This window comes from Zonotrichia leucophrys, chromosome 2, assembly GCF_028769735.1.
Source record: "Zonotrichia leucophrys gambelii isolate GWCS_2022_RI chromosome 2, RI_Zleu_2.0, whole genome shotgun sequence".
NCBI classification, from domain to species: Eukaryota; Metazoa; Chordata; class Aves; order Passeriformes; family Passerellidae; genus Zonotrichia; species Zonotrichia leucophrys.
In genome coordinates, this window is record NC_088171.1 from 82,352,288 (window position 1) to 82,380,171 (window position 27,884).

At 37.1% G+C, this 27,884-nt stretch overlaps 1 protein-coding gene across 1 annotated transcript in view; it reads right to left on the bottom strand.

Annotated features, from left to right (window-relative positions):
• ADCY2 (adenylate cyclase 2) overlaps positions 1-27,884 on the bottom strand; it is a 203,728-nt gene that overhangs the window by 98,798 nt on the left and 77,046 nt on the right. Inside the window, exon 4 of the mRNA XM_064705535.1 lies at positions 5,960-6,109. Within this exon, the coding sequence (XP_064561605.1) occupies positions 5,960-6,109 (150 nt within the window). The remainder of the gene's footprint in view (positions 1-5,959; positions 6,110-27,884) is intronic.

The following is a 27,884-nucleotide window of genomic DNA, read 5'->3' on the forward strand; positions in this document are numbered from 1 at the left end:
ACTGGGGGACAGCAGAGCACAGCCTTAACTGGAAAAAAACTGAAGAGGAAGCAGTTCAAACCACCATTATTTACATCTTCCTAATGAACTCGAGACCTCTTGCTGAGAAACACCTGCTTTCTGCTTTATCAGTAATACTGATATCATTAATTTCAGGATCTAGAGGGACACATGAAGCATAATATTCAAAATCTGGTTTATGGACTAAAAGTTAACAAGCTTGATAATGTACATACACACATCTAAAGCTAAGAACTTACAGTTAGTTTACATTTCTTTATAGCATAACTGAAATCTTAACAGTGTAATTCCAGTATCAGTATTACTCTTGCTGTAATTATTAGGAAAAAAAAAGAAAAAAAACAATAAAGAAAAAAAACCTTTTATATTAGGAAAGCAAAGTCCTAGTAGCAATAATATGGTTTAAATTGTTATACATACACTTCTTAGTTTACAGCCCTTTTTCTGGTAAAAAAGTCTCATGCCTTAACCGGTCCTGTGGGTCCTAATGTGGATGGGTTTCAGCCTGGCAGTCGTGGTGAGAGACTTCCAGCAAGCCATAAGCATCTGCACCCCTTTATGAGGAGAAATACGATGCTGATGGTTACTTCTTCCTCAATCTAGGATATCTTTGCAATTCTTTTTTGATATCTGATCACACTCACTTATACCTTGCTCTTTCTTTGCTGGTCTGCAAGTCTATGCTCTTGCTCTTTGTTCCCCCTAAAAACACTTGTGACTAGGTACAAGTCTGTATTTCTTCAAATGACTAATGCTGACTGGTCACTTATAAATCTTATAGATCTAAATAGTTATAGATCTGGAGTCTGCAGTGCCAAGCCTGTGCACCATCTCCAGTCACTAGGTGCAAGTATTGCCCCCCACTCATCTTGTGTGTTCATTTCTTAAGGCTTCTGCTATCATGTCAGGTCTGCAATTTTCCACCTTATGTTGCAGTTGTAAATATCTCATTCTTCACAGAGTAGTTGTTCATTATTATTACTTACATAATATCTATGTTTGGGCTGTGTCATGAGGAAAAACGAATTACCTATAAGTGCCTTGTCATTAGAAGTATTGCTGTTGCAGTTAAGTAAAAATAAAGCTCCAAGAAGGTAAAAAAATTTCAGAGAGTTTTAACCCTGGGGCCTTGCAAACTCAGCACAAAGCCCATGGCAATGGCAGTACTGTATTGTGGGGTACATAATTACAGAAAATTGAGGGTAATACCAGGGAACAAGGGGGATACACTTGAATATTTTTTGCATAACAACTTTAGCTATATTTATGCTACTTTGTGTTAATTAGTGTGGACTATGACAGTTATTATCATAACTAGATTTTTTTTGTATTTTCATTAGATTGCTAAGGCTTTAATTAGCCTAATGAGATTCTGAGCTCTGTATTTGTCACATGCTCTCTTTTGCTCACAAGAATTGAAGCATAAGATCTGCTATAGCTAGGACTTCAAAATCTCTCTGCTCACAGATTCCACCAGCTCTCCAGGCAGCCTTTCCCAGAGTTTAACTGTTCTCTTAGGGAACAACCTTTTATCTCCTTCCAGCCAAGATTTATCCGGTCAAAGCTCAAGCCTATTGTCTCTCATCCTTTCACTGTATGCCTTTCAGAGAAATCTGGCCGCACATTTTGTGTAAGCTCCTCTGGTACTAGGCAGATGTTAGTTGTCCCCTCCAAGTCTTTTCTTCTCCAGGCTAAATACCTTGAGTTCCCCAAGTCTTACCATCTGTCATGACCAGCAGTCCCTGTAGCCCTTCAGTGAACCCTGTCCAGTTTCTGCTTGCATATTCTATCATTCTCTCCCACAGTTCACCATGCAAAATTCAACACTTCCCCAGAACGGGCTTTACTTCTAGTACTGACATGTTGTCATCATAGTACAAAGGTTCCATATTGTTATCTCCTTATTGCAAGAGTTCCATACCTCCTTGGTGTTTCTCATGGTCAGCTCCTCAGAGCACTGACTCTTCCTTCTTCTCACAGTAGCCAACCAACTCCACTATCCCTTTCAAGCGTACATCCCACTCTTTTGTAGCACTCTTCTCCTCATTGGTTACAGCTGTGCCTGGTAAAGTCAGGCCTGTTCCTAATCTCTAATAATTGGCCCAGCTGCAACTCCTTAGGGGTAAGATTGCTTTCTACACTGCCTTTCTTTTCTTATAGTCTATCCCCCTACATTGACACATCAATTAACAGAAAGGATCGGCAGCACACGTGTATGAGCTCAAACACTGCTGAAGTAATAAATGGAGTATAAAATTTAAAAAAACAGCACTAGTTTTTGTTTTTCCCATTTACTAGTCTTGAAGCTATGAGGAAAAGGAAAATGAGGAATCTCTTAGAAAAACTATTGTATAATCATGAAAATATTAGTAGTTTACCTTTTAAAATGCATTGATTAAACTTGCAGGAATCCACATTTCATATATTAGTCAATTTATGTATTCCAATGTTTCTGTTCTTTACTAACAGCCTTAAGCTTCACAAATGTATGAGGTTCCTCTGTTTGGATTAATTCAAAAACAATTCTGAAATATTTCGGTTCCTCTAATGAATGGCATTGCTTCACCATGTTTCAGTGAAAAAATTAAAATCCCACTCAATGATTTGAAACCTCATTCATTTTCATCTGCTACCAGAGTGTTGTTTCTAAAACCATCATTATACTGCCTCCTTCTCAAAGACAGCATTTCAGAGAACTCACTGAACACCAACACCTTATGAATACCTCCCTGCAATGTTGTAAGAACCTCTCAGTGTATATTCCTGTGTCTCAGGATGCAAAGCCCCAGAAGAGAGAGAGAACAGCAATTATACTGCTGTCAGCGTTAAGATCTTGCACTCAGCACCAGTGAGTCATTACCCCTACAAACTGTCAGCCAGACTTTTATCAGGGAGACAAATAACACTATGAGAGGCTATTTTAAATATGTATCTTGGAATAAGGCTGCAAATTAAAAAGAGGTCAGGATAGCTCCAAAATTTCTCCTTTATAAACTCTGACAAGACATAAAAGGTGTGTGCGAAAAACCAAAGTGGGCTTTGAAAATACTGCTTTTCACCACAGGAGTTCAAAAGTGGCCCCTGTCCTGCTGGGAGGTGTCACCACCCGCAGCTTCCCATCCCTCTGGGGGCAGCCAGCCCTTGCTGTGCTCCCACAGCAGAAATACACAGTGGTGTGGGTACAGTATGTCCAACTTGTACCTCAGTATATACACCCCCCTCCCCCCATTTCACCTTTTCTAATGTACATTGCTCTCACTAGAAAATAATGAAACTGGGGGTTCTCTTCAGTTCTTTGGCATAATTGTTTACTGGTATTTTAATATACTTATCTACTGATCTATCAAAATGGTGTTCTCAAAAAGCCTATTCAAAGACAAACAAAAGAAACCCCAATACCTGAAAAACAACAGTAGTCTACATTTGTATGAGTCTACTCTCAAATAACACAAAGGAAATTCACAGAATAATTTGAAACATAAATTGTACATCTTTTGAAAACAATTATAAAATACATGACATCCATGATCTGCAAAAATGTACAAATTTGACCTGGAGCCCTAAACATTTAGAAGTACATCCTACGCTCTGCACTTGTACAAAAGTAGCTTATGCAAAGTAAATTAAACTAAATTAATTTTTTTGTTCCTGTTACAGAGATGTAGAATCAAGGGTCATGCTACAACCTTTTACAGGCTAATAAAGGCTTTGATCAAAACCAATGCTTTTTAAAATGCACCGTGCTCTTTCACTGTATCCCAGTTCTCTAAAAATAGTCACCAATATGATTGACTTGCTTCCTGAATACTAACAATGTGGATGATCTTTTGTATCTTCCTGGGAAAACAATCAGTGTTAAAAGCAGACTAAAGTACATCCACTGCTGAACTAATGTCGGCAAACAAAGATGTGTGTTAATCCTGAGGGAAAAAACCAGCCATCTTATGAAATGAATCCTCATTTTACCTTTCCACATTTAAATACCTAATGTTCCTAAGTGTGATAATATGGAGGTACAAGTCTTCATTTTTTGGTTGGAAAAAACTTGACAGGAGATAAGGGACATATATTAAGGGGTTGAGGAGATAAAGGCCAAAGAAATCTATAGAAGATCTGAAGATCTAATGAGCTCTTTTTGAGATCACTGGAGGTTGAAAAGATCACTGACTTCCACAGAATACTTCACTTTTTTTCAGTAAGACATTGACCTATCCGTTACTAATCCAGCCCTGCAATACACTACCTAGGGCTGTGTAGATGTCTTAACTGATTTGATAGATTTAATTCTACCAAAACACAAACGTGACAACAGATACCTAAAGATACATATATATAATTAAGAACATATAAGAACAACATAAGAATATAAGAACATAAATAGAAGAACAACATTTATCACTTTTTGCTTCTTTCCATCTTGCTAGGCTACAGCATTTTTAAAACACAAGTACTACAAGCCCCAAAGAGGAAGTATCTGTCACACAATTCCTGGTAGTTTTGCTTCTCTTCACTGTCAGGTTCTCAATCATTTCTGCAAGATCTTCAGTAGTGACGATACACCAAAGCTACTTTCCATAGAAACTAGTAATATTTAGCAAAATAATACACATTTGCAGAGAACATCAGCTAGAACCATGTCTGCTGTAAGTACTGTCTTCTTACAAAAAGCATCCTTACTCCTTTGAATTCAGCATCCAGTAACACTACCTGCCTGCTTCTTGCAGATAAACCAATGTGTTTCCTATTCTTGGAGGCAAAACTACCAATATAGAAACCCAGGCCCTTACAACTGAGCTCAAAGAGCACCCATTCCCTGCACACAGCTTTTGGAGGCAGAAGTGCAAAGATAAATGACTGCACTTACAAACCTCTCCTGCAATAGCACCTTATGCAAATTTTGTATCTAACAATTGTAACTTGCTTTTACTGTAAACCGTCCTCCTTAAGATTACTTGAAATATTTTGTAGTAACTTCAGCCAGTATGCAAGCCAAGTACCCAGCAGAATGAGGACAGCCCTCTGAACACACAACCTGGTAAAATCCTGGCGTAGAACTTCCATTTGCTTATTTTAAGAAAAAAGTGTTGGTGATGGATCGTGCAAACCTTAATTTAAAGCAGATACAGGCATTTGTGGGACAGACATGACAATTTAGGTCAGCTGGGACACACGAGGTACACACAAGCATTTTTGTGACCACAGACACCTGTCAGTGTCTCTATTCTCTGATCCTTAACAGTTCATGGAAGTTTAAGTCTTGGTGACCTTCAAAGCAAAATGCACCTATTTTCTTTACTACTTGATGAACTGATTTGTATTTCAAATTCTCTTAAATGAGGCATCTATCTGTCAGGATGATAGGCACTGTACTGAACTTGCAAAGAGAAAAAGAACTATATAAAGCAGTCAGAAAATTCTTTTATTTAACTGCTATAATAAATGACAGTATCATTATGCAATTTCCCTAACTCCTCTTAACAAACCTGACCTCTAGAACTATATCACATGATTCATCAGTATTGTGGATTCAAATATTTTTCAAAAACAGTGCAATAATATCTTCCTGCAGTGATTTGCAGCACTGGTCTTGGGCATGAAGAACTGAAGCACACATGTACATCTCAGAGCTCATTTCATGAGGACAACAAAAGAGATGGTGTGCAAACAGGATCTATACAGTGGTTTTAACTCTCTTTATCATAAAATATTTTCATAGAACAAGTGATAAAAAAACATATTTTGACAACAGAAATAACTGTAACACTTTTCTACAGTCAGATGGAAATTGTGCACAACCATATTCAAAAGACTTGGCATGTTTCATGTAGTTTAAGTAATTCAGTAAGTGTTTTCCCATTAACAAGCTGGATTACGTAGCAACAAAGAGGAGGAAAGTGTTCAAACAGAAAAGCAGACCCAGACAGGAGTGTTCCTTTACCTGTTGCCTCTTCTCAAACTCCAGCTTGATGCGGGATTTGATGCAGTTGCACGTGTCCTGATACGTCTGCTGCAGCGCGAGCTCCATGAGATGCTTGTGGTATGCTCCTGCCAAGTTCCCGCAGATAAAAATTATTACATTTGCCAAGATCTAGGGAGGATTAAAAAAAAAAAAAAGATGTCAGGGAATTTATATAAATATATTAAGATAAATTAATCCTAGCTTGCAATGAAAGATTGCTGCAGTTACGCATTTTGCTTTTGTTTATTTCTAGCCAAGGTTAACCTTTCAAAAGGCCTTTAAAATTAGTGGCAGCATCCCAAGCAATAATAGAATCACAGAAACAGTTAGGCTGGATACTGTTTTAATTTAGGATTAAACGGGAATGAAAATGAACAACATGTTTGCCTACTCAATGAGGTACACGTTTTCCAAAAGAAGAATTTCAGCTCATGTTAGAGCTTACTGCTGAGTATTAATTAGGTGGGATAATCACCTACTCATGTAAAACAATAGCTATGGCTCCTAATAACAATATTGGAAGCTGTGTTGTTGCTATGCTCTTTTAGCAATGTTTTCTTTTGCAGTGCCGTATGATTAAGGGGTGAAAAGTTTCACCCACACACATGAAAAGCGTGACGTGCATTTTACCTCAGCCTGATCCACTGCTATCCGTCCGTCAGCTATAAATAGTAACCTTGGTGATGATAAGCAGTGTTTAAGGAGCAAGATCTGACAGCTGCCTACTAGAATATACTTTTCCTTACTACCAAAAAATTACATTTGCCTAAAACACAGAACTTAAAGACTTAAGATTTAGGGAGTCACATTTGCAGCATCAGATGCCCTCTGCAAGCAACAACCCACAAACACGAGAAATAAGGTTGCTTAAAAATATCCAAGCCTTTTTTGCACTTGACCTTTGAAAAGGACACAATATTGTGTGATGATGCTAATACTTTTAACTGTACCCAGCTTATTGCTGCAAATAAAAGAAACACATTTATCCATTTGAGCTCACTCAAAGCAAAAGAAACACAGTAAAGTAATGAAGGCAATTCCTAATTCAATAATAAAAGTAATAATAAAGATAATATTAAATTGAAGTTGAGATACAGCTGCAGTCTGCTCAGAGCAGTTCTCTATTGTCTCTCTTTGTAAGGCCCTAGTGTATCATATACCCTGGATTACAAGCACTACATGATGTCATAGCACTCGTGGTCTGGAAGAAAAGGAGGAAGAAAGGGGACAAAAATTTTGTTAACTCTCCACAGCTAATCTAATAATGAAGGTTATGATAGATTTCCCTGGTGATCATTCATGGGTTGGTTCTGGTGTACCCATGTACCAGGTAATCTTTTGTGAACTGCTAGTGGTGAAAGAGACAGAGCAGAAAAAATGTCCAACAGGTGCTATGGTGGCTCAGAGGAAAAAGACATATTGTCCTATTAACAGAAATCCATCTCCTTGTGGAATACATTTTATTCACAAAAAAAACCTCCCATGGAGTTTTAATGTTTCTTTAATAAATGGTAACATTAAAATGCAAGATTTAAATATATGCTTTTATTTCCTCACAGATTTTAACATCATTACATGCAATACTTGTTCTTCCATCTCTGACATTTCTGACATCTCACCTTTCATGGCTCCACAAAGCTAAAAGCAGGAGCTATTCACCTTTACTGCAAAAATGATCCATGTTTTCAATTTGGTAGAACTTTTTTCTTTCCCTAAAACTTTAAGATCATGGCATTTTAATATTTCTAAAAGTAACATATGAGTTTTTAATTTTTTCTAAAATAGATAAATCTAAAAACAAGGGGAAAAATCTATATATTTCACTTTCTCTGAAGAACTTCTGTTATGAAGTAGAGAAATAAGAAATAGTTTAAATTAGACATTTCGCAACAGCCAATAATCTAAAAAAAAACCCACGAACATATAAGATCATGGTGTACAGCACAAAATTTGACCTTAAAATTTTTATATGTCTTTCTAAATCACAATTGCTTGATTCTGCTTCAATGTCAGTAGACATGGATTAGTGAAAGAAGATCTTGTGTGACAGATCACAGTACAGGGGTAAGGGTCTTCCAACTGGGAATCATTGAAGGGTTTTAAAATGTAATTATGAAGTAGGAAAAAATGATTGAAAATAAAGACTGCTGGGCAAATAAAAATGCTGAGATACGTAGAAGGAAGGTTTAGTAATAAATGATCACTGAATTGAACTGAAATCAGCAGTGTGCTGTCATAATCTCTAGTTAGATGTCACTGCTGAAAGTCTGCACATACACTTATTAATGAATTGTCCAGCTTCATAAAGTTATAGACCATTTAAAGCAAAACTTCAGGAATATAATCAATTAAAATTTTAAAAAATATACTGTAATGGGTAGATGGAGGAGTAAATTATGAGTATCATCTTCACAGTCATAGAAAAACAAATTACAGTTTTATGACTGAAGTAGCTGAAGTGAGAAAATAGATGGAAACAAGTGAGTGACAGGCAAGGAAGCTAATTAACCAGGCTTTTCAGATACTCAGTGGGGTAATTCAGCCCACATGAAGCTCTGCAATGGCTTCCAGCACCTGAATTAAGCAGCTGGAAGACAGTGCAAGGTATCTCAGCCACTGCCATACTTAGTGTAGCTGTAACAAGTAAAAGTGTAAGTGAATATGCAGGTAGAAACTGTGTTTAAAACACCCTGATTATTTAGGCAAGCATGGATTTAATTCCGAAATGTGTCACTAAGGCATGAAATTTTCAAAAAATCAAGAAATGGATGAACTACTTTCTAAACATATTTTTTTGCCTGTATTTATTCTGGCTTGAGCGAATATTTTTGCTATTGAGCAAAACGCATCCTGCCAATAGAGTGTTCAATAGCAAGCGCAAATAACGTTACTAAACAAAATAAGCAACACTATATACTTCTTCCTTAATATCCCTCCCCTCTCAAGTCTGCATCTTCCTTTTAATTGCAGTGCAGCCCAGTTTCAACATGAGCTGGACACGAGCTCCATCCCAGGCTTCTTCTAAAATCTCACAGGCATTCTCCCAGAAGAGAGGTTCAAAATTTTCCTCAGTCCAAAATAATTAACTGAGCTTCCCACTTCTTAAGCAAGTATCCTAATCAATATGCAATCATACAAAAGGTTTCTTCTGTTCAGGCACCTTCTCTGAGAAGATGCCATGCTGTGAATCCCACCAGTACCAAAGCACGTGAAATGAAATCCTGAGTCAGACCAATCTTCTGCTTTTCTCTAGGGCAGAACTTTGCAGTGTCTTTTCCCATTTTTTTTCTCCTGCCTCGTCCCTGTCTTCTCCCAGCCCTAGATGTGTATTAGATAATAAAAGCTGCGGTGGATCTTCTGGTAAATTTTTTTCCACCTTTCTGTGATAGCTCTGATAAATGTGCAGATAAAATTGTAGCTGAGATCCTGTGTAGAGAATTCAGGAATCAATGACACAACATCGTTAGGGATTTCTCCCAGGAGGACAAGCCTGAGCTGTGGAAAAGAGTGTAACTAATGATGGTAACTCAACAGCAGAAAAAGACCTCAAAGACAGTATTGCATGGAGCTGATTCACACCCTTTACAAACAGGCACTGTATGACCAAAACCCCAAAAACCCACAATATACATAAATTCTACTAAGCTCCCACTCAATTCACCATATGGAAACACCGAGCAACACAGCAGAAGTTCCTATCCCTCTGTACAGTCAGAGTGGAGAGAGAGGCAAATCTATCTCCCGGGCCATCTGCATCCCTTCAGATATATCCATTAACTGTACACTGTGCTGAAGTTTCTGTTTTATCAATGAATAAATTCCATGTCTACAGAAAGTGATCTAAATATGACTCAAAATTAACACAAGGAACACCAAGATACCATCAGGAAGTATCTCTAATCACTTAAGGAACATAATCATGGCTGACGTCTCCTCAGTCTGTTCTGACCTACAGAAAACTCTGTGTGCTTCCTGGCAATGGGGAGATTTTACATTCAAGCACAGGTATTTTTTTCGGTATCAGTGAATATCAAGTAATCAAAATAGCTTCACTATCAAAATAGAATGTATTTAAAAGCAAATGAAGACAAAGTTAAGTAGCTATGACTAATTTCTCAAGAGAGTACTACAGTTCACTGAATTGCTCAAAAAAACATAGTACATCATATATAAGCTCAACTGATGAAAACTACCCACAAAGGTATATGCATACAAAGAAGTACTATGCTATATAAAAATAGAAGAATTATAATAAAGACTGCTGATTCTGATTGAAGCATAAATAATTTGTTAAATATCTTAGACACTGCTGTTCAAATACTGAATATAAAAATTAGAATCCTCCATAGATTTTCCCTCCATTGAAAGCTCCCAGTTTATGAGTTACTTTGCCACATTTCTTTCCTTTTAGATATTTTACATATCCTTCCCAAATACTGCATGAACAGAATGTTTAACAACAACAACAACAACAAAACCAACACAAACTATTAACAAGTTTTTCAATGGTTAAATTTCACATTTCTTCTAGATAAGAAAACTGAGGATATGAAAGCTGAGGGATGGACAAAACTGGCTTTTATGATGTCTGCATGGAAATTAATGTGAGAAAAAAGAATTCTTATGTCGATGCCTAAGTTCAAATTCTTTAGCTCTGCAAAGATGAATTGTCTCTCTCTTCATTTGATCTTTCATGTGATGATGTGATGGATCTTTCACGTGGTGTGGCCAGCCAAGTTATGGAACAAGTCTGTGCTGCTTGGGAGCCTGTAGAGCTTTAGACTCAGATGTAATTCAGTTAAAAACAACAGGGTAAATGCTGAGTAGAACTGAAAAGCAGCATTTTAGAAGGAAATGCTTAGTTTAGAAAATTAGTTATTCACTTGGCCACCATGCGCTATGCCCACTACCATTATTTTAAGTAGATGCATTCAGAAGTTTCTCCAGCTATTCCATGCAGATCTCTTCCACATGGAGCTCTGGCCATTCATACAATGCTGCCTTTTTCTTCTTTCAGATTTCCAAACCTATAGAAGTCCAATATTTGAATACATTTCAGTGCCAACATTCATAGTTATGTCACAGCTCACAAATAGGACAGCAAATTTGAAAATGGCAGACATTTTGCCATATGGCAACCTTTGTTTCAAAAACAAGGAGCTTTGGGGAGGAGCAAAATTACAGGGCAAAAATTTTTGTAGCTGACCTGAGACTAGTGATCATGTGGTGCCTGGTCCATCAGCTGCTGTTACAGAAAGTAACACCTGGCCTTTTCCTGGACCTAGTGAGACCACTGAGTTGAGGTCTTTATATGAAAGCTCCTGTGTTTCACGAAGAAATGTAGCAACCTCTTTGATTTCTATTTCTGTTTTAGAGATGATGGTTAAAGTTTGTGAATTCAAGTAATTCAGGTACAGAACATGACTGGCTGAAGGACAGAAAATTATGGGCAACTGCATACTTACTTTCTCATGAATTTGAAGTAAAAAATCAATTTCTTTAACCACTGCAAAATTATTTTAATAGTCTGAAAGGTCAAAGATGTTTAAATCCTTAAATACTTATGAAGGCCACAATAAGAACACACAACAGAAGGGAAGAAACAGGAAGACGCAATATCCTCAGACATTTTGTTTCTATCAGGGAGAAGGTAAAATGTTTTACAGCAAGGTAAGTAAAAGAAAAAGCTGCAATTTTGCAAGAAACAACTGCTTTAAAAGAAAAACCACACACCAAACAAAAAATCCCCATTCAACTTAAGACTTCTCAAAATAACTGAGAAGTAACAAAGAAATAAAGATTTGAATTACTCAGTATCCCAGATGGTTCCAAATTTTCAGTGCTAAAATAAATTTGGTAAGGAGTCCCTTTGTGGTAGGGGAATTGATGTCATTTTAAAAGCCAGGAAGTTGTGATGTTGTTCTCTAATTGGTATGTATAATTCTCTTTGTGGCTTCTGCAATCAGAGCATTGAGGACAGCAGCAGGATATTCCTTTTTTAAAATATCTATATTTTTTAATATTATTTTCTTTTTATCACTATTACATATTGAACTTTCTCACAGCTCTAAGCTGCTCTGTGGAATGACTGGACTTATTTCCTTCAGCTCTGGGCGTACACAGACCCTATCTATATGCCAGTGTAGATAAAAACAGATCATAAACTCTAAGCCCTTTAATCAAACCCAGGAAAAATAAACTAGAAACAAGAATCAGAGTTACAGTCCCTTTAGATCACTTCCGTGTAATACATATAATCAATATCATTGCCTCTAATTAATGACTCTTAATATTTTGAATCTAAATTTTTTTTTTTTTTTTGCCAGAGGGGAGCTCATGCTCTCCTCAGTAAAAAGGAAACAGGCAGTCACTGCACTCTCCTGCCTCCCTGCAGAGAGGTCTTTTGTGTTTACATGTACCTCTGGGATCATTTCATTTCTGTACTACTAAAACTGTCTTCAGATGTTCTCTCAAAAAGACTGAGATAAATTTTTAGGTTCTGGATCTCACGGAGGGGTGAGTATTAGTGTGCTATAAGGAAAAAAGAAGACCATAAAATAAAATAAATTAAAAACTCACAAAATAAAATCTATGGATATATATACTAATACATCAGTCTTTGGCCTGTTACAGAAATAATCCTATGTCTGATCTTAAAATACCTTGTCTTTTCCCATAAATCTGGTTTACTCTTAAAAAAAACCCCAAAACTGAAATCTCTGATATAAGTACATTTACAGGACCAGCAATATGCTGCCAAGTTTAATGTGCACCAGGAGATTCCTCCCTACATGCCCTGATCAGAACTACTCCTGGGCTATCTCTCCTGCACTGTCTTGAAGCCTTCATGAAGTTTATTTCTTATTATTATCTACCAGACTTACTGAAATTTCTTCATATATCTCTAAACATCTCCCTTTCTGGCAAATTTGACAGAAATTAATCAAGAGGTTCAAAAGCTACCAGGAGAAGAAAAGATAAATGAACCGATATGCACATATATGCTAGTTATTCACGTACTGATATGCCTAAACCTCAGTAACTTACTGTTGATTTCAGATTTCTCCCCTAATTTCTACAGTTTATACTTTATGTAACTGCACTGCATATTAATATGCTACATACTCTCAGTTATCAATATATATGGAAATTGAAATCAATGGACAGTTCAGAATTACATGGAGAAAATACAATAGGAACATATACTCAGCATAGTTTTTCTACTGCATTTCAAACAGTTGGCAGTAAATATGTGCTTTGATCTATTTGATAAATATTTTGAAATAGTATTTTTATTATATCTATATAAAATTCTGACTTAAATAAGCATGTTTTTCGCAGGTAATATTTTTTGTCTATCAGTGTTCACAATGACAGGATAAGCTTTTTAACTGGATATCCTTAATAATTTTTTCTGCTTGTCTGATGACTATGACAAACTTTAATCAAGTTCATTTTTCATACCTTGGCAGTCTGTGCTAGGAATCGGTGGCTATACAGTTCACAGAGAATGGTGTGGAGCAGAAGGGGGGATAATGATAGTGGTGTATAAGTGAGGAAAGTGATGACCTACAGAGTTGGATTAAATGGATTCCAGAATGTCCTCAGAGTTGGAGTTAGTAATTATGACAATCTTACAAGTGTTTTTAATATTTTTTAAAGAACTTGGTTGCCATTTTGAAATATGATGAGATCCCTAATCAGTATTTGGGTTAATTCTTAATTGGAAATCATCTAACAGGAAAATTTGCTCTCAGGAAACCTGAAAGTTCTATTTTCTGGTGTCAGGCAAATGCTGTCAAGAGTAACCAAGGTAGGACAAAGAAAGTACTAAATCTGGGTTACATTCAGGAAGGAATGAAGAAAATACTAAAACCTCTTCATGTTGTTGGTGCCAATTCATTCCATCTGTACGTAAAACACATCATTTTTCTCTCCTTCATGGCTCAAAACTGTCAAGATGCCATTTTTCAGGTCAGGCATTTTACTCAAAAGCCCTGGTGTGAAGCATCCTGGACACCTTGAAACAGTTTTTTTCTAAATCACGTGGTTTGTGGGAATATATTCTGAGTAACACCTGAAAAGTAGCACAGTACCTCCAATTCATAGAGCAGAATCAGAGTCATAGAAAGACCTCCAAGATCGTCAAGTCCATTCACCCAGCACCACCATGTTCACCACTAAACTCTGTCCCTAAGTGCCACACATTTTTTGAACACTTCCATGGGTGATGATTCCACTGCTTCCCTGAGCAGCCTGTTCCAGTGCCTGACCACCCTTACAGCAAAGATGTTCTTCCTAATATCCAGTTTAAATCACCCCCTTGTCCTCTTGTTTGCTACTTGGGAGAAGAGACCCACACCCATCTCCTTAAAACCTCCTTTCAGGTAATTGTATAAAGTTAGGGGATCTCTCCTGAGCCTCCTTTTTCGCCATCATTTTCTATTCATACCAGCATTAGTGACAACCCCTACAGAGCAGCATATTCACTGCAGGCACCTAAAATACTACACAGCATTATTAAGAATGGGCTATTACTCTCAAACTAGCTGAGAGCAATGATTAAACAAATGGAGGTACTCATCCAGGGAAGAGAAATTTTCCATCCCTCCAGACTTGTTCTTTTATTCCTACCTTCTGTTCTTGCCTTTTAAAGAACTTCTTATCCACACACAGATCTTTCCTCTCAGTTCACTGAAAATGTTTGGGCAAAGGACATACAGCTATGAATGAAATTAGCCCCATTTACTTGTTTGTTGATGCCTTCAGTCAGATTCAAGGTACTTTTAAGAAAATACTATCTTTTGCTCCTTTCAAAATAGAATGTGTTTATCTCATTCTCTATTCTTACAGCTTCATTTTTTGACTCATGAAGACACTGAGTTTACAGACCTAAAGTCTCCCTGACCCTTTCTAGAAGGGTCAAAGTTTATTTTTTATTAAAAAATAAACTTTTTAAAGTTTATTTTCCTATTTTCTAGCTTACAGTTGACAGGAACCAAGGCCTATTCCAGACCAACCTATATAGTCTCTCCTTCACCCATCCCTCTGAGAGGATTTTAATGTGAGATTTTCTTCCATTTCTTCTTCACTAAAGAGGCATACAGAAATTGTTTATCTGTGATAGCCTTGTCCTCCCTGAGTATTTTTGCAACCTGGATGTCAAATGTCCTTACAGACTCTCTGAAAGTCCTTTTGTTACTCAAGTGCTGAAGCAAGGACCCAGCATGCAGGGCAGGGGAATTGGTTTGGTTAATTGCCATAGCTGTAGTTGCTATCTAAAACAAATTACACACTTTTAAGTGTATGTTCTTCAAACTCCTATCTGACCAGTGTAACTGCATACAAAGGCATTATGCAACACTTTAAAAAACACTTGCACAGATGAAATGTTTTCACTTTGGCTAATTAAATTTAGTGGTGCAAATAGATTCCAAAATTGCTGACAAAGCATGCTAATTAGCAGAATGAATAGCAGGACAAAATTGCAGCTACAACAGGCACAATCACAAGGTGGATTGAGATAGCTCCATAAAGTATTTTATAGCTCGACTACAGTGCATCTAAAACAGATGTTATTTTAACTGAATTACAATTTAAAACTGCTTATGATTATGTAATATTCAATGTAAAAAGATTTATTTCCTTACTGTCATTTTCTTGCTCATATTTTAATTTATTCTTTCCTGTGTTCAAAATGTTCTCTAGAGGTTTTTGCTTGGTAAACGAGCCTACAAATTTTGTACAGCATACAACAAGTGACTTTTAGGTTATGATGGCTGGAGGGAAGATTAAATGCTAAACAACAAAGTTTTCCCTTCCAAAGATTGTATTTCAAAAATCAAATGTGTTTAATACTGTGAAGACAAAGGCAAATAGAAGTCACTAAGCTGGTAATAATGCTGTTCACATTATAACCTTCCCTAATACCTACACCACTGTCTTACTACTAGGTTTTGCATTTAACACCCTTCTTACAAATTCCTTTAAAGTTTGTATACTACATTTCTACATATTTTAGAAACAAAAAACTGTGAATCTATTATTGAAATATATTGTGATGCTTTGCAAAACTGAAAGGCTTTTCTACAAAGAGAAGTTACTAAAAATATGAAGGAAATAATAAAATTTCCAGATGATTGCAGTTATATTGCAATTATTAATTTATTACTTCATTCCCAAATGTGACTGGAATATTATTGAAAAACTATGGATAATTAGAAATAGTCACATGAAAATACAATCTCTTTTTGCAAATTCTGATGCACACATAGCAACAAGAATAAAAAAACAATTTCCCTTTTCTAATGTTTCTAGTCTTCTGTCTGTCTTTATAAAAGATGCCTGTTTTGAACCTGGCATGTTCTAAGATAATAGAAAAATTACATCCTCAGTGCTCCTAAGCAGCAAAATGAACAATACAGAAAGTGCATATGACTTGCAGGACTTTTTCCTGCATGGAATGACTATTTTTTTATTCTCCACAAGAAAAATAATCCCGTACAAAAAGAAAATTCCTATTTAAACCCCATCAGTTTCAGCTGCTAATACAAGTTATCTTTTACAGTAAAGTAAGCTTCATCCTGCAACCAACCTACCTTTTAATAGTACAGCCTGCCATTTGAAAGATTTGACAATACATCATGAAGATATGAAGTAATACAACATGAAAGAAGACCTGGGAGCAGTATTTCTCACATACCAACCCTTCTTAATCAGAGAAGGCTGCTGGAGCATCAATGTATTGCAAAGTAATGTGCTATCTAAGGGAAGCAGGTCTCAGCCCTAGAATAGCAGATTTACTTTGCTTTTCAATTATGTTATGTTTAAAACACAATTTCACAAATCTGTAAATTCACACACACACTAAGTTAATTTTTCTTCACTTAACATCTCAAATTCAAGTTAGTGAATTTGCGTATCTGGACATTACCCATGCTAACCTCTGGGACTGTATAACACCCTTGCTCTGTTTTACTAACCACTCAAACACATTCATGGCAGTGTTTCTCAGTTCTCTCCAAAAGGCATCCTTTATCTCTGCTTTGAATATCCCAATCCCATCAACGAATACTGCTACCTTCTTATTCACCACCTTCTGCAGAGGAAGGTTTTCAATATACTTTTCTCTTTGAGGAAAAGACAAAATCACAGCTAGGAACCCACAGTTATCCAGTGGCTCTAAACCTACAAATTGACTCCTTTCCTTCCCCACTCCCACTGCTCATCAGATATTTCTATGAGCTGTGGGATGCTAAAGAACAACGCTGGCAAACCTAAGCTGTTCCAACTCTCCCAATTCATTTCAGCACAAGTTTATCATTCTAGACAGGACTCCTCTCCAAGCAGTTTTCTGAGAAAGCCTACAAACAAAAGGATTCATGGAAAATAGCTGACTATTTTAAAAAGACTTCAAAACTGACAGGCAGGTCAGTCACTGGATGGCCAGTTAGATGGGCAACACCAGCAGGTCTGGCTTTTGCAAGAGCACAAAGACAGGTTTGGCCCCTGTCACCAGGGCTTCTTGAAGCAGAAGCATGAGAAAGAATATGATCAGCAGCTCACAGGGGAACTCTTTCAATGCTGGCCCCAAACCAAAATGATGGGAGCCACATGCAATAGTCACAGGACAGGTAAAAAACATCCCAACACTTCATTGCTTAAAATGCCAAATAAGGGACAAAATGAGAAATCACTTAAAGAACAGAATTGCAACGAGTAAGAAACTTTGCTTCCTCTAGGCAAGGCTTAAAAATTCCTGTGTTATATTAGTGCTCCTTTATTCAGTTCCTTTGCTTTTATTTTTCAGTTGCTCGCTCTAAAGATTCTTTGATTTGCTGTCGTATATACATTCAAAATTGTGACTTTCTTTAGTCTTCCTACAGATTTCTTCATCTTCCTCCACCTCCACTTCTTTGCACTGAATAGGTGGTGTAGTTAGAGTCTATGGAGGTAACACAGAAATGGACAGTGAATTGCTTCAAAGTGGTCCCTTGCAAGGCACTCTTCAGGAGAAGAAATGAGCAGCAATATTATGGCTATTAGAGACTTCTAGCTGAGCAGCACTGCAAGGAAAGTACAGAGGTACAAACTGTGCATAAGGCCATCATTTTATCAAGGCAAATGCAGATCCAGTTGCAGAATAAACCAGCAATGAACAGAAAAGAAATCCATGCTTTTCAGAAAATAAATATTTTATACTCTTGATCTGTTCCTACTCTGAAACCATGTTCATCAAAAGTACTTCATACACTGAGAAACAAAACAGTTTTATGACTTTTTATTGGTGTTTTGTGGAGCTGACAACATTTGCCAGTATGGCTGAGGGCAGGTGCGTCCCCACTCCAGACACCAGCATGTGCAGACCTTTCCTAATTAGCACTGTGCTGAACATGCTTATTGCCTGCCAAGTGACAATAAAAAGGTTTGTAGACATCACACCAAGGGAGTGCACTGCTACAGAGCCCCAGAGATTATTTCCTGAAAATGTATTTTTTCCCTCCAGCACAATCTTAACATTCCTCCTTTCATCCCATCTTGCATTGGGACGTTTCAGACTTCCAGGTAATAGGAAACTGTCATTCAGTGTCTGAATTAATCCTAAAGAGAGAAAGTAATTAATGAAAATGAAGTGCAGTCTATGTTAGCAAAAGTTTATCACAGAAAGGGAGTTTCATTAGCTCTGAAACTGGAGAAGCATTCTGGGCCACTGTCTTACATACAACAACACCACCACCAAAATCAGAAATTATCTTAAGGATAATTGTCCTCTCTTGTTAAGAAGAATTGGTGGGGTTTTTTCCAAGAGCTATCTGCCATTTCTACATCAAAAATTCTCTTTTGATTTGTATTCTGTCCATGTCTGAATATCACAGAATCCAGATCATCTTTCCTAAACATGCTCGGAGACGGCCTCAGACGCGAAAGATTCAGCACAGTATTTTTCTCATTAGTTTGTTAGAGACCTCAGCAGAGATCCAGCTGACAGTCCAATTCAAGGACACGATGGGATGCAACCCCAAGAGCTGAGAGAGCCTGCTGATATCATTACAAGGCCCCTCTTGAGTGCCTTGAAAAGCTCATGGGGACCAGGGTAGGTTCTGCAAGAAAGCAAATATCACTCCTGTCTTCAAGGAAGGTTCCATCACCTTGATCCCTAGGAAGGTGATAGTGCAAACCCTCCTAGAAACCATTTCCAGCCCTATAAAGGACAAGGAGGTGACTGGGATCAGCCAGCATAGAGTTATAAAGGAGAAATCATGCCTGGACAACCTTTATGTGATGAAATGACTGGCTGAGGAAGGAGTAGGTGGTGTGGCAGGTTTTGAGTACACTCATAAACCCTGGCAGACCTCCCCAGCCTCACCTGGGGCTTTGAGTGACACCCCCAGGCCCGGGAGCTCTACGCAAGCACAGCCTTAGCTCCTGCCTGTGCTGGGCTGGAGGAATGCTGGTCTCCAGCCAAGCTGTGCCTGACCACAGACACCCTTGAGCTGTGGACTGACTTGACCTCAGCCCTGCCTTGTCACTGGGAATGTGCCCATAAAACTGCTGGATGTGATCCTGACCTATGGATGGGCTTTCTGGCTTGACCTTGCACCTGTCTCCTTACCGTGGCTTTGCTTTTTATAGGTTTTGTCTCTTGGTTGAACCTGGTTATGGTCTCTGGGCTTGCCTTGCTCAAGTGCTGTGGAGCCCAGATCAGAGCAGTCACCCCAGCCCTATTGCTCTGTCCCTTATCTGCTTCCTTGCAAAGAGCTCTGAAAAGAAATGCCATTCAATTCAGTCAATTTTCACTAAAATAATATGATTCACCCTTGAACTTCAGTTCACTGCCTTCAATATTTTCAAGCAATTTCACTGGATTCAGGTATTGAAAACATCATAAGAGCTTTATAAACAAGCAATGACAGGGAAGATTGAATTCATGGGATATATTTCTATTTGCTACACATTAAAATAGCACATTAAGGCAGGAAGAGGACATAATGTCAATGCTATCTAGCCTCTTTCCATAGTGGAGACCCCTCAATGGGAACATTTTGGTCAATTAACACATCAAGTTTCATCCATGTTTCATCAAAGTATCTTTTATTTACAAAATAAATGTGCATCGAAGCATTTTATAGTTTTTAAAAACATAACTTCCAGGTACTGTTATTACACACCAGGAATGTTTCACATGGATTAATGCTGAAGAGTTGCATCTATATAATCATTTCTAGAACTCACCAATGTCTCCAAACTTGAGCTTCAATCATTGCTTTTTTATAAGCTTTTATGAATAACAAGTTACATCTGTGCATCATCTTGCAGAATAAATTATTTGACTATACTAAAATAGAATTGTAACTATCAGCTTTAGCATATATGTGCAAAACAGTTTCCATTGTATATCCATATACTGGTGAAAATCCAAAAGTTCATGAACTGTCACATGAAGTACTAATAAGTTCATCTTTTAAACTGTACAGATGATAAGCAAAGTGCAGTTTTGACTAATATCAGTGCTAATTCCTAGGAAAGTTTTGTTGTTTTTTTTTTTACTTTCAGACTTATTTCCCTAAGAAATCAAAATTACAAAATATATTGAAACTTTTTTTAAGCAACACAAAAAGACAGATACAGTCATCAAATCTCTCACTAATTTCCATTTAACTTAGGGTATGTTTGCAAACAATGGAGATTTTTTTAATATAAAAATATATTTCTACTTTAAAATGCTAGATTTAGTTTGGGAAAACAAATGACCCATTAAATACCAGAAAAGATAAAATTCTAAAACTACCAAAAATATATCTATACCTATCTAATCCTAAATATTTTTTAATGATCAAGCAGTTAACACTGCTGTCAAAAAACCCTACAATACTAAGAAGCAACTCACATATAAACTGTTTAATTGATGAATAATGGTTGCTTCATCTTAATCAAAACACATCCTGCTTAAAAAGAATTGTTTTATTAGTTTGGTAAAAGCTTAAACGAAACATCATTTTAGCAAATAATGAGTTGCACTGCCTTATACTAAAAGGCAAACACTACAAATCAGTTACACAGCCTGCAACTAAGGGGCATGACTGAGAGACACTGGTGTATTACAAACTGTACTACACATCCTTTCAAGGTGGATCTGTGTGGCAGGCAGCTAGCCACAGAACTGCAAGACCAAAACCCAAAGCCCCACTGTTGAAAGCCTCAGGGCACAAATTTCTTTGACCAAGGACACCAAACTCAACAGTAAAGGAGTGGTCGTTTATCACTGCCAGCACACTACAGCATTAAGTGTCCCAGCAGCCCTTCCCAAATCAAATCACATGCTCCAGTATAGATAACTCTCAATCCTATTACCACTTGCCTACCCTTAATTCTGTTTGTCAGATGTTCCTTGTGATGTCACAAAAAACATGCTCTGATGCTGTTACCTGCTCTGGGACAGAGCTGAAGCTGCACACCATGGTCATACAATTCTGTTTTGAGCTAAACCACTGAGTTATACAAAACATTCTTAGAGAATTACTTCAGGATCACGAGTGTAGTTTACCCTGAATCCCACTTCTGCCATACTGGAAACTATCCAGGCTTGGAACTGCTTGATGTAGCTCACAGCACTGAACCAAAAGCGTTGCTTTTACAAACTGTAACGTGACCATACCTCAAGTATTACACACAGTAGTGGTTTATTCCTTTCAAAAGGGGTGGAACAAGATAAAAAGTGTGTGGAGAGAAGAGCTTGGAGAAAGGATAGTATTGTCCCTAACATTCTTCCACCCAGGGTGGCTGGTGACCAGGCTGCCCTTCAGCTGGAGCAAGCTGTCCCAACAGTGAGCAGGGAGGGTGTCCCACCCAGCTGCATACAGGTGCTGGCTACCTGCTGTACCTTCAGCCAAAGCACTGCAGATGCAGCCCCACACGCACAGGTAGGTGCAGCAGCAGTCAGGATATAACAATGAACCATGCCAGTGTAATGAAAATGTACACAGCCAATGGATCAAGCAATTTCCACTGAAGTGCAGCTGCTGCACCTCTGGCTTTCCATCAGATTTGTGCCCCATGCTGCCATAACTGCCAAGCAACGAGAGAAATTCAAAACCAGACTCTATATTTTTATTCCTCTAACCCATCAAAAGTAGCAATCTGGTGCAGTGGTTCTGCATCATGTATGCCAGGAATGTAACTAACTCAAATGCTACAAAGGAAAATGCTTTTCCTCTGCGATTTCCTGTATTTAAAGCTCAAAAACGTATTTTATAGACTAATGGAAAGTGCTAAAAAATACTAAAAAGTTACTTTTGCCTTGATTTTTAATACCTGAAAGCTCATAATTGTCTAAGTATTTCTATACAGAACCTTTTGTTTTCAGGCAAAACCTGCTTAATGGATGTAGAACTGTGTCAGAAAACCCCCTTGAAGTACATATAGACATCATGCAGTTACTTCTGTCATGCACATTGCTTCAACTTTGCATCACCTTCCCAACATAAAAAAATATTTATTAGACTCTGGAAAGTAAGTCTGGAGTAAAATTCTGTTTGCTTACACACAGTATCAAAGTTGTACTGCTTCTAAATGAAATTATCTTTATGGTTTGCTTTCTTCACAGATAATCCAGACAACCAATAGGTAAAAATAAGGGATGTTAAGCAGGTTTGACAAGGAGCTATTAGACTAGCTGGGTTCCAAGAGCAGTTTTAGCAGATTACAGGCATGGAAACGACACTATCTGTTTTTTGTGATTGGCTCACATCTACTAAATATTAGATGAGAGGGGGCCAAAATCTACCCAGATTTTAAAAATCAATACTCAGACTTAAGTACAAAGACAGTAAGTGCTTCCATGCTTTTAAATACTGCAGGTTTTACTAGGACTTTTGACATTTCTTGCTTGTTGAACAATATATGTGTTCAATAAATGATTAAATGAATGGCACTTAAAATAAGATTTTTTAAACAATTATCACAATGGTCAAAGGATATTCAAAGAGTTAGCAGGAATCAAACTAGTGAAACACAAAAACAGAATTAGAACAGTTCATTAATATATTTAATAACTGTGCTCTAAAAGCAAATTAAAATTTACTCTAAAAGCATCTCAAGAAAGATCTAGCTGGATTTAACAACCATTTATTCAGCAGTCTATTCTTCCATAAGTTCTTTAGAGGCTTGCCTGCTATTATATATTGTGGGCAATCTTAATCTGATATTTAAATTTTTCTCTACCAGTCTTTCAACACTAATTTAGTATTTAATATAGAACTTATCACGAGCAACATGCTTAAAGTCAGTTTGAAAATGCTCAAGGGATAAATCTAAACAACGACCAGTAGTCAATTGCAGCAAAATTAATAATAATAAACCACCTCACAACCCACAAAATTATAATTTCATATGCTAAAAAACCATATAAAAATAAACAAACTATAGAACGATAGTTGGCAATACACAGAAAATTTCTATTACGGATGAAGGACAAAATTAATCTACCCCAACTAGACACTTTGTGTCAGATGGATAATTAAGGACTGAGTAACTCTGAGTTACTGCCAAGTAACAGAAGATAGTAAAACAAAAAAATTGTTAGAATTATTGATAAATTATCTTGCAGTAGAAGGAAATGTATAAAATTTTAAAATATGTTTATGTTATGTTCACTCTGTTAACTTCTATTTTACTCATACTTGGGAGAAATATTCAAAGCAAATCAGGATGGTGATTTAAAATACGGTGGTGACCAAGGTGGTTATAAAAACACCATGGACATGTCATGGACATGTCTAAGAAAATCCCTCACAGTTAAAGACAAGATGAATCCTGAGGTTAAACATTTCCCAAAATGAATACTTCGTGGCACATAAATAATTTTTATGCTCCCCACATTCGGCATTTTCTGCTTGTTTTAATAGTTTGATATTTGAAATATCAAAAATATTATATCTCACCCTCCATTAAACAACCTCTCTTTTTCACAATCCTTGTTTTTCAAAGAAAATTAATGACACATCCATGACAGGAAAAAGTAGAACAAATTTAGCAGATTACAGAGCTTCCAACCATGTTGCTCTGGAGCACGTGATGGGATGCAATGGTGCCTGCTGGCTGGGAGTCCCTTCCCTGGGGAAATAGGAGAAGGTGGTGCCCCACCAGGACACTGCCCTTCCCTTTGCTGCATTCTCCTCTCCTTGGTGAGCCCCAGGCAGCCTGCCCCTGATGCCATGCCAGAGTGGGTCCCCAGGCAAGGAAGAAATTTACAGGTTACACAAAAGAGCATTAAATACAGGAGCTGCAGGAAAAAAAAAAAGAACAACACAAAAGGGAGAGTAGGTGGAAAATGACTAAGTTTAATGTGCTGCATTTTGGATGAGACATAGATGTTACTGCTGTTAAAAATAAATAAACAAATTAAATACTCCAGATTTGCCTCCCATCTAGCATGTTTGTGGTAGTTACAGGAACTTCTATCATATCATGGGAAATGTTTCCATAACTGAGGAAATTTAAATCACATTTGAATAAAGATGTTTTGGAAACAAGTTAACTGCATGTCTTTTCCATGCCTGTGCTGTGCTCAGTTGCTAGCGTTCTGAGGAACTACTGCAGCAAGGGACCATGAAAATAGTGTGTGACGTTAGCTGAGACAGGGTGATTTGGTCTTTAATTAAGGTCAGCATGACCCAGGTCATGGCAAACGTCTCCAAGCCTTAATGATGACGGGAAAGTCCATTCACAAGTTGGAATCGAATTTCCTCCATGTTCAGACACAAATCAATCTGGGTTTTGAAGAGCAGGTATAGCAGCGTCAGAGTGGGTACAGAAAGGCTCTTTGGGAGCTCTGTGATAGACCAGCAGAAACAGATTTAGCTTTTCTTCTTTCTGTGCTGCTTTCAAGGGTCGTCAAAGGCAATCACCATCAACACTAACTGCATGGGTAGGGAGCCAAAAAACCTTGATGAGAATTGTCAGGTGAGGAACACAATATTGATCTCAGAAACACTGTGGCACCAGATGATCCCTGCAGCTCCTTCTGGCCCTGTAATCTACACATTAGTCTTTACTTCTACTTGAACAGCACACTTTAGACCCTAAGGTACTTTCTTGCCCTGGAAAAATAAAGGTTATAACGATTTCCAGGCTCTTGCTGAAGATACAACACGCTTCATGTTTCAGGTGCAAATTAATTAAATTGCCCGCAGTGCAGGTGGAGACAACAAACAAAATTACAATGAGAAAACCCATTAAGTTATATTGAATTTTTTAAAACTTTAAGAAAGCAAGATGATTTTTTATGTACCATATGAAAGATCCTAAAATACATAATGATATTCATCAGATCTGTTCAGAATAGACAAGAATATGGCCAAATGCAAGATGTTATTTTCCACTCCAGATCTGAGCTTTTCCTTTGCATTAATTGTCCTCGTGCTACAAATGTAACATAGGATGCTTGAGGTCAAACTGTATGACCCCCACATATTAAAATTAGCATTTAACCAATAAAGAAATGGAATTAATGGAGGCATAGAGCATAAAGATGATACTTCAAAGGACTTCAAATAAATCAAGAGGACTTCAAGAGACTGAGAGACACAGGTCAGCTCTTCTTAATCCCAAAGCAATGTAACATGGCACATTGGCACTGATGAAATGTTTTTACTGCTCTACCATTGTAAAACACAGAGTTTTAAAGTAGTTATGTAACTGAATATAGCTTTGGATTTATTTTCTTTTTTTCATCCAGTTCAACAAACTTCATAGAAGCAGAGGAGAATTAACTTTCTATTAAATGTTTTTGAATTTCTCTACAACACTATAGGGAAAGGGGAAAACAAAGCCACCCAGAACAGCATTAATCATATTTGCTGTTCTATTTCTAAGAGCTTGCTTATATGAGTTCAACAGTGTAGCAGACTTAACAACTTTTAAAAATAAATTATTAGTTTTCCATGTACACTGTGGTTTAGCACTGTCCCTTACCACAGCTTTCTCCTCCTCCCTTAAACACTGGAAATGGCAGCAAAAGAAAACTGAACCTCGACAGTCTCACATATATGTGTGTGTATATATATATATATATATATATATATATATACACCCCTCTGTACACCTCTCTAGGAGGTATACACATGACTTTCTTGTCCAAGCCTGTTTTGCCCCTCTCAAAGGCAGCACTCAGTGTTCACATGCTCTGTGATTTAAGCTATGGCTTATTTAAGCTATCCAACTTGATGGCCCATTGCTGACATCATGGCAAAGTACAAGAACTTGATGAAGAAACAGAATTTGTGGAAAGAAGGCTCCTGTACTTCGGTTCAGACTTATGAAAATGTCCTGTGATATTAAGATGTGTTTAATTCCAGCTGAACTCACTGAAATAAAATGGAAGGCACTTGGACACAAACGTAATCAAAAAACCTCACTAACCACAGCTGAAACACAACAGTATAGTCCAGAGACTTTGATTTGCTATTAAAAAAACATGTATAGAAGAGGAGAAAAAATATGTATTTATCTATATTCTGTATATTATATATATATAGTTTTGCATATTATATATACACACATACAGGCACTAATATTGTCAAGACATCACATAATGCAAAGCATTTTATCTCTGCTGAAATGCCAAATACTACAGAACATACCATGAACTTTCCCTGAAAAATACTGGAATTAACTCATTTCCAAAATAGGAACAGATCTGCAATCCTGAGTGTAAGAAAATATGTATGAGTTTCAAGCTCATATCCACTGTAGTTCTACTTTGATCTGTGTCTTGGATGCTTGTTAAGGGAAGGTTTTAATATCTGAAACATAACACTCCTTTGAGACAGTGCTTATTGCTCTTTTGTGAACTGACTTTGTCAGGATGAGGCACAACATCCATAATACATTCTGAAATTTTTCTTAGCAGCAGCTACACAATTATCACTGCCTTCTTTTGGCATCCAGTTAATGAGACAGTAACTGCATTATCATTCAGATACACTGCAATTTTAATTTTTTTTTTAAATTCATTTCTATTTATATGTCCTTTTGGTGAATACATGTTTTTTAAAGAGGAATAGAGTTACTTAGAAAAAAAAGAAATATCAATTTTTTCCTCCTGGTCTAGAAGGATTCTTTGCTTCTTGGCTTTTCATTTCCCACATCCATAGTAATATGGGTATAGAAGTATAATTTGGTTTTCACATTCAGCTTCAGCTTCACAACTCTTAAATTGGAATTGTTAAAAAAAATAATGATGATAATCCAATAAGCAACAGCCCTGCAGAAACAAACCTAACTGCTCAGGTCTTAGCATAATACAGTATAATCAGAACCACTATTTTCTCCTTTATAATTATTTTTAGTACAAGCAGACCTCAGCATTTTAGCTTCTGACATGAAAAGCGAACATATTTATTTCTATTACTTCACCCTAATTAATGCATAACAGTTCTTCTGAACCTCCTTCACAAGCTACAGAATCATGTGCATTTTGTTAAGCAAAATGTTCCGAGTCTACCCCTCAAGACTGCATGGGTCAGGTCACAGATTTTTCATTTCCTTCACCAGTAACATTTCAGCTAATTTGTGCTTGCCTTGAGCATCAGGCTAGTCATTTTTTTCCTCTTTATTCAGGGTCATCAGAATTTACAATGACCTACTTCCTTACTAAACAAGCATGTTATGAAGAATTAATGGATTTTCTGTCTTAGAGACTGTGCTTTCATACTGTGTAAGAGAAAACCTTCAGATCAGAGAGAAGCAATAAGGAAGATCAAAGGTATGGAATGGCTTCTAAACAAGGAAAGATAAATAATTTTTAATTCTGCAGCCTGGGAAAGAAATTACAGAGGAGGTGTGACAGAGTTTTATAAGATCATAAATTTTCTGGAAAGGGTGAACTGAGCTCTTCAACTGTTCA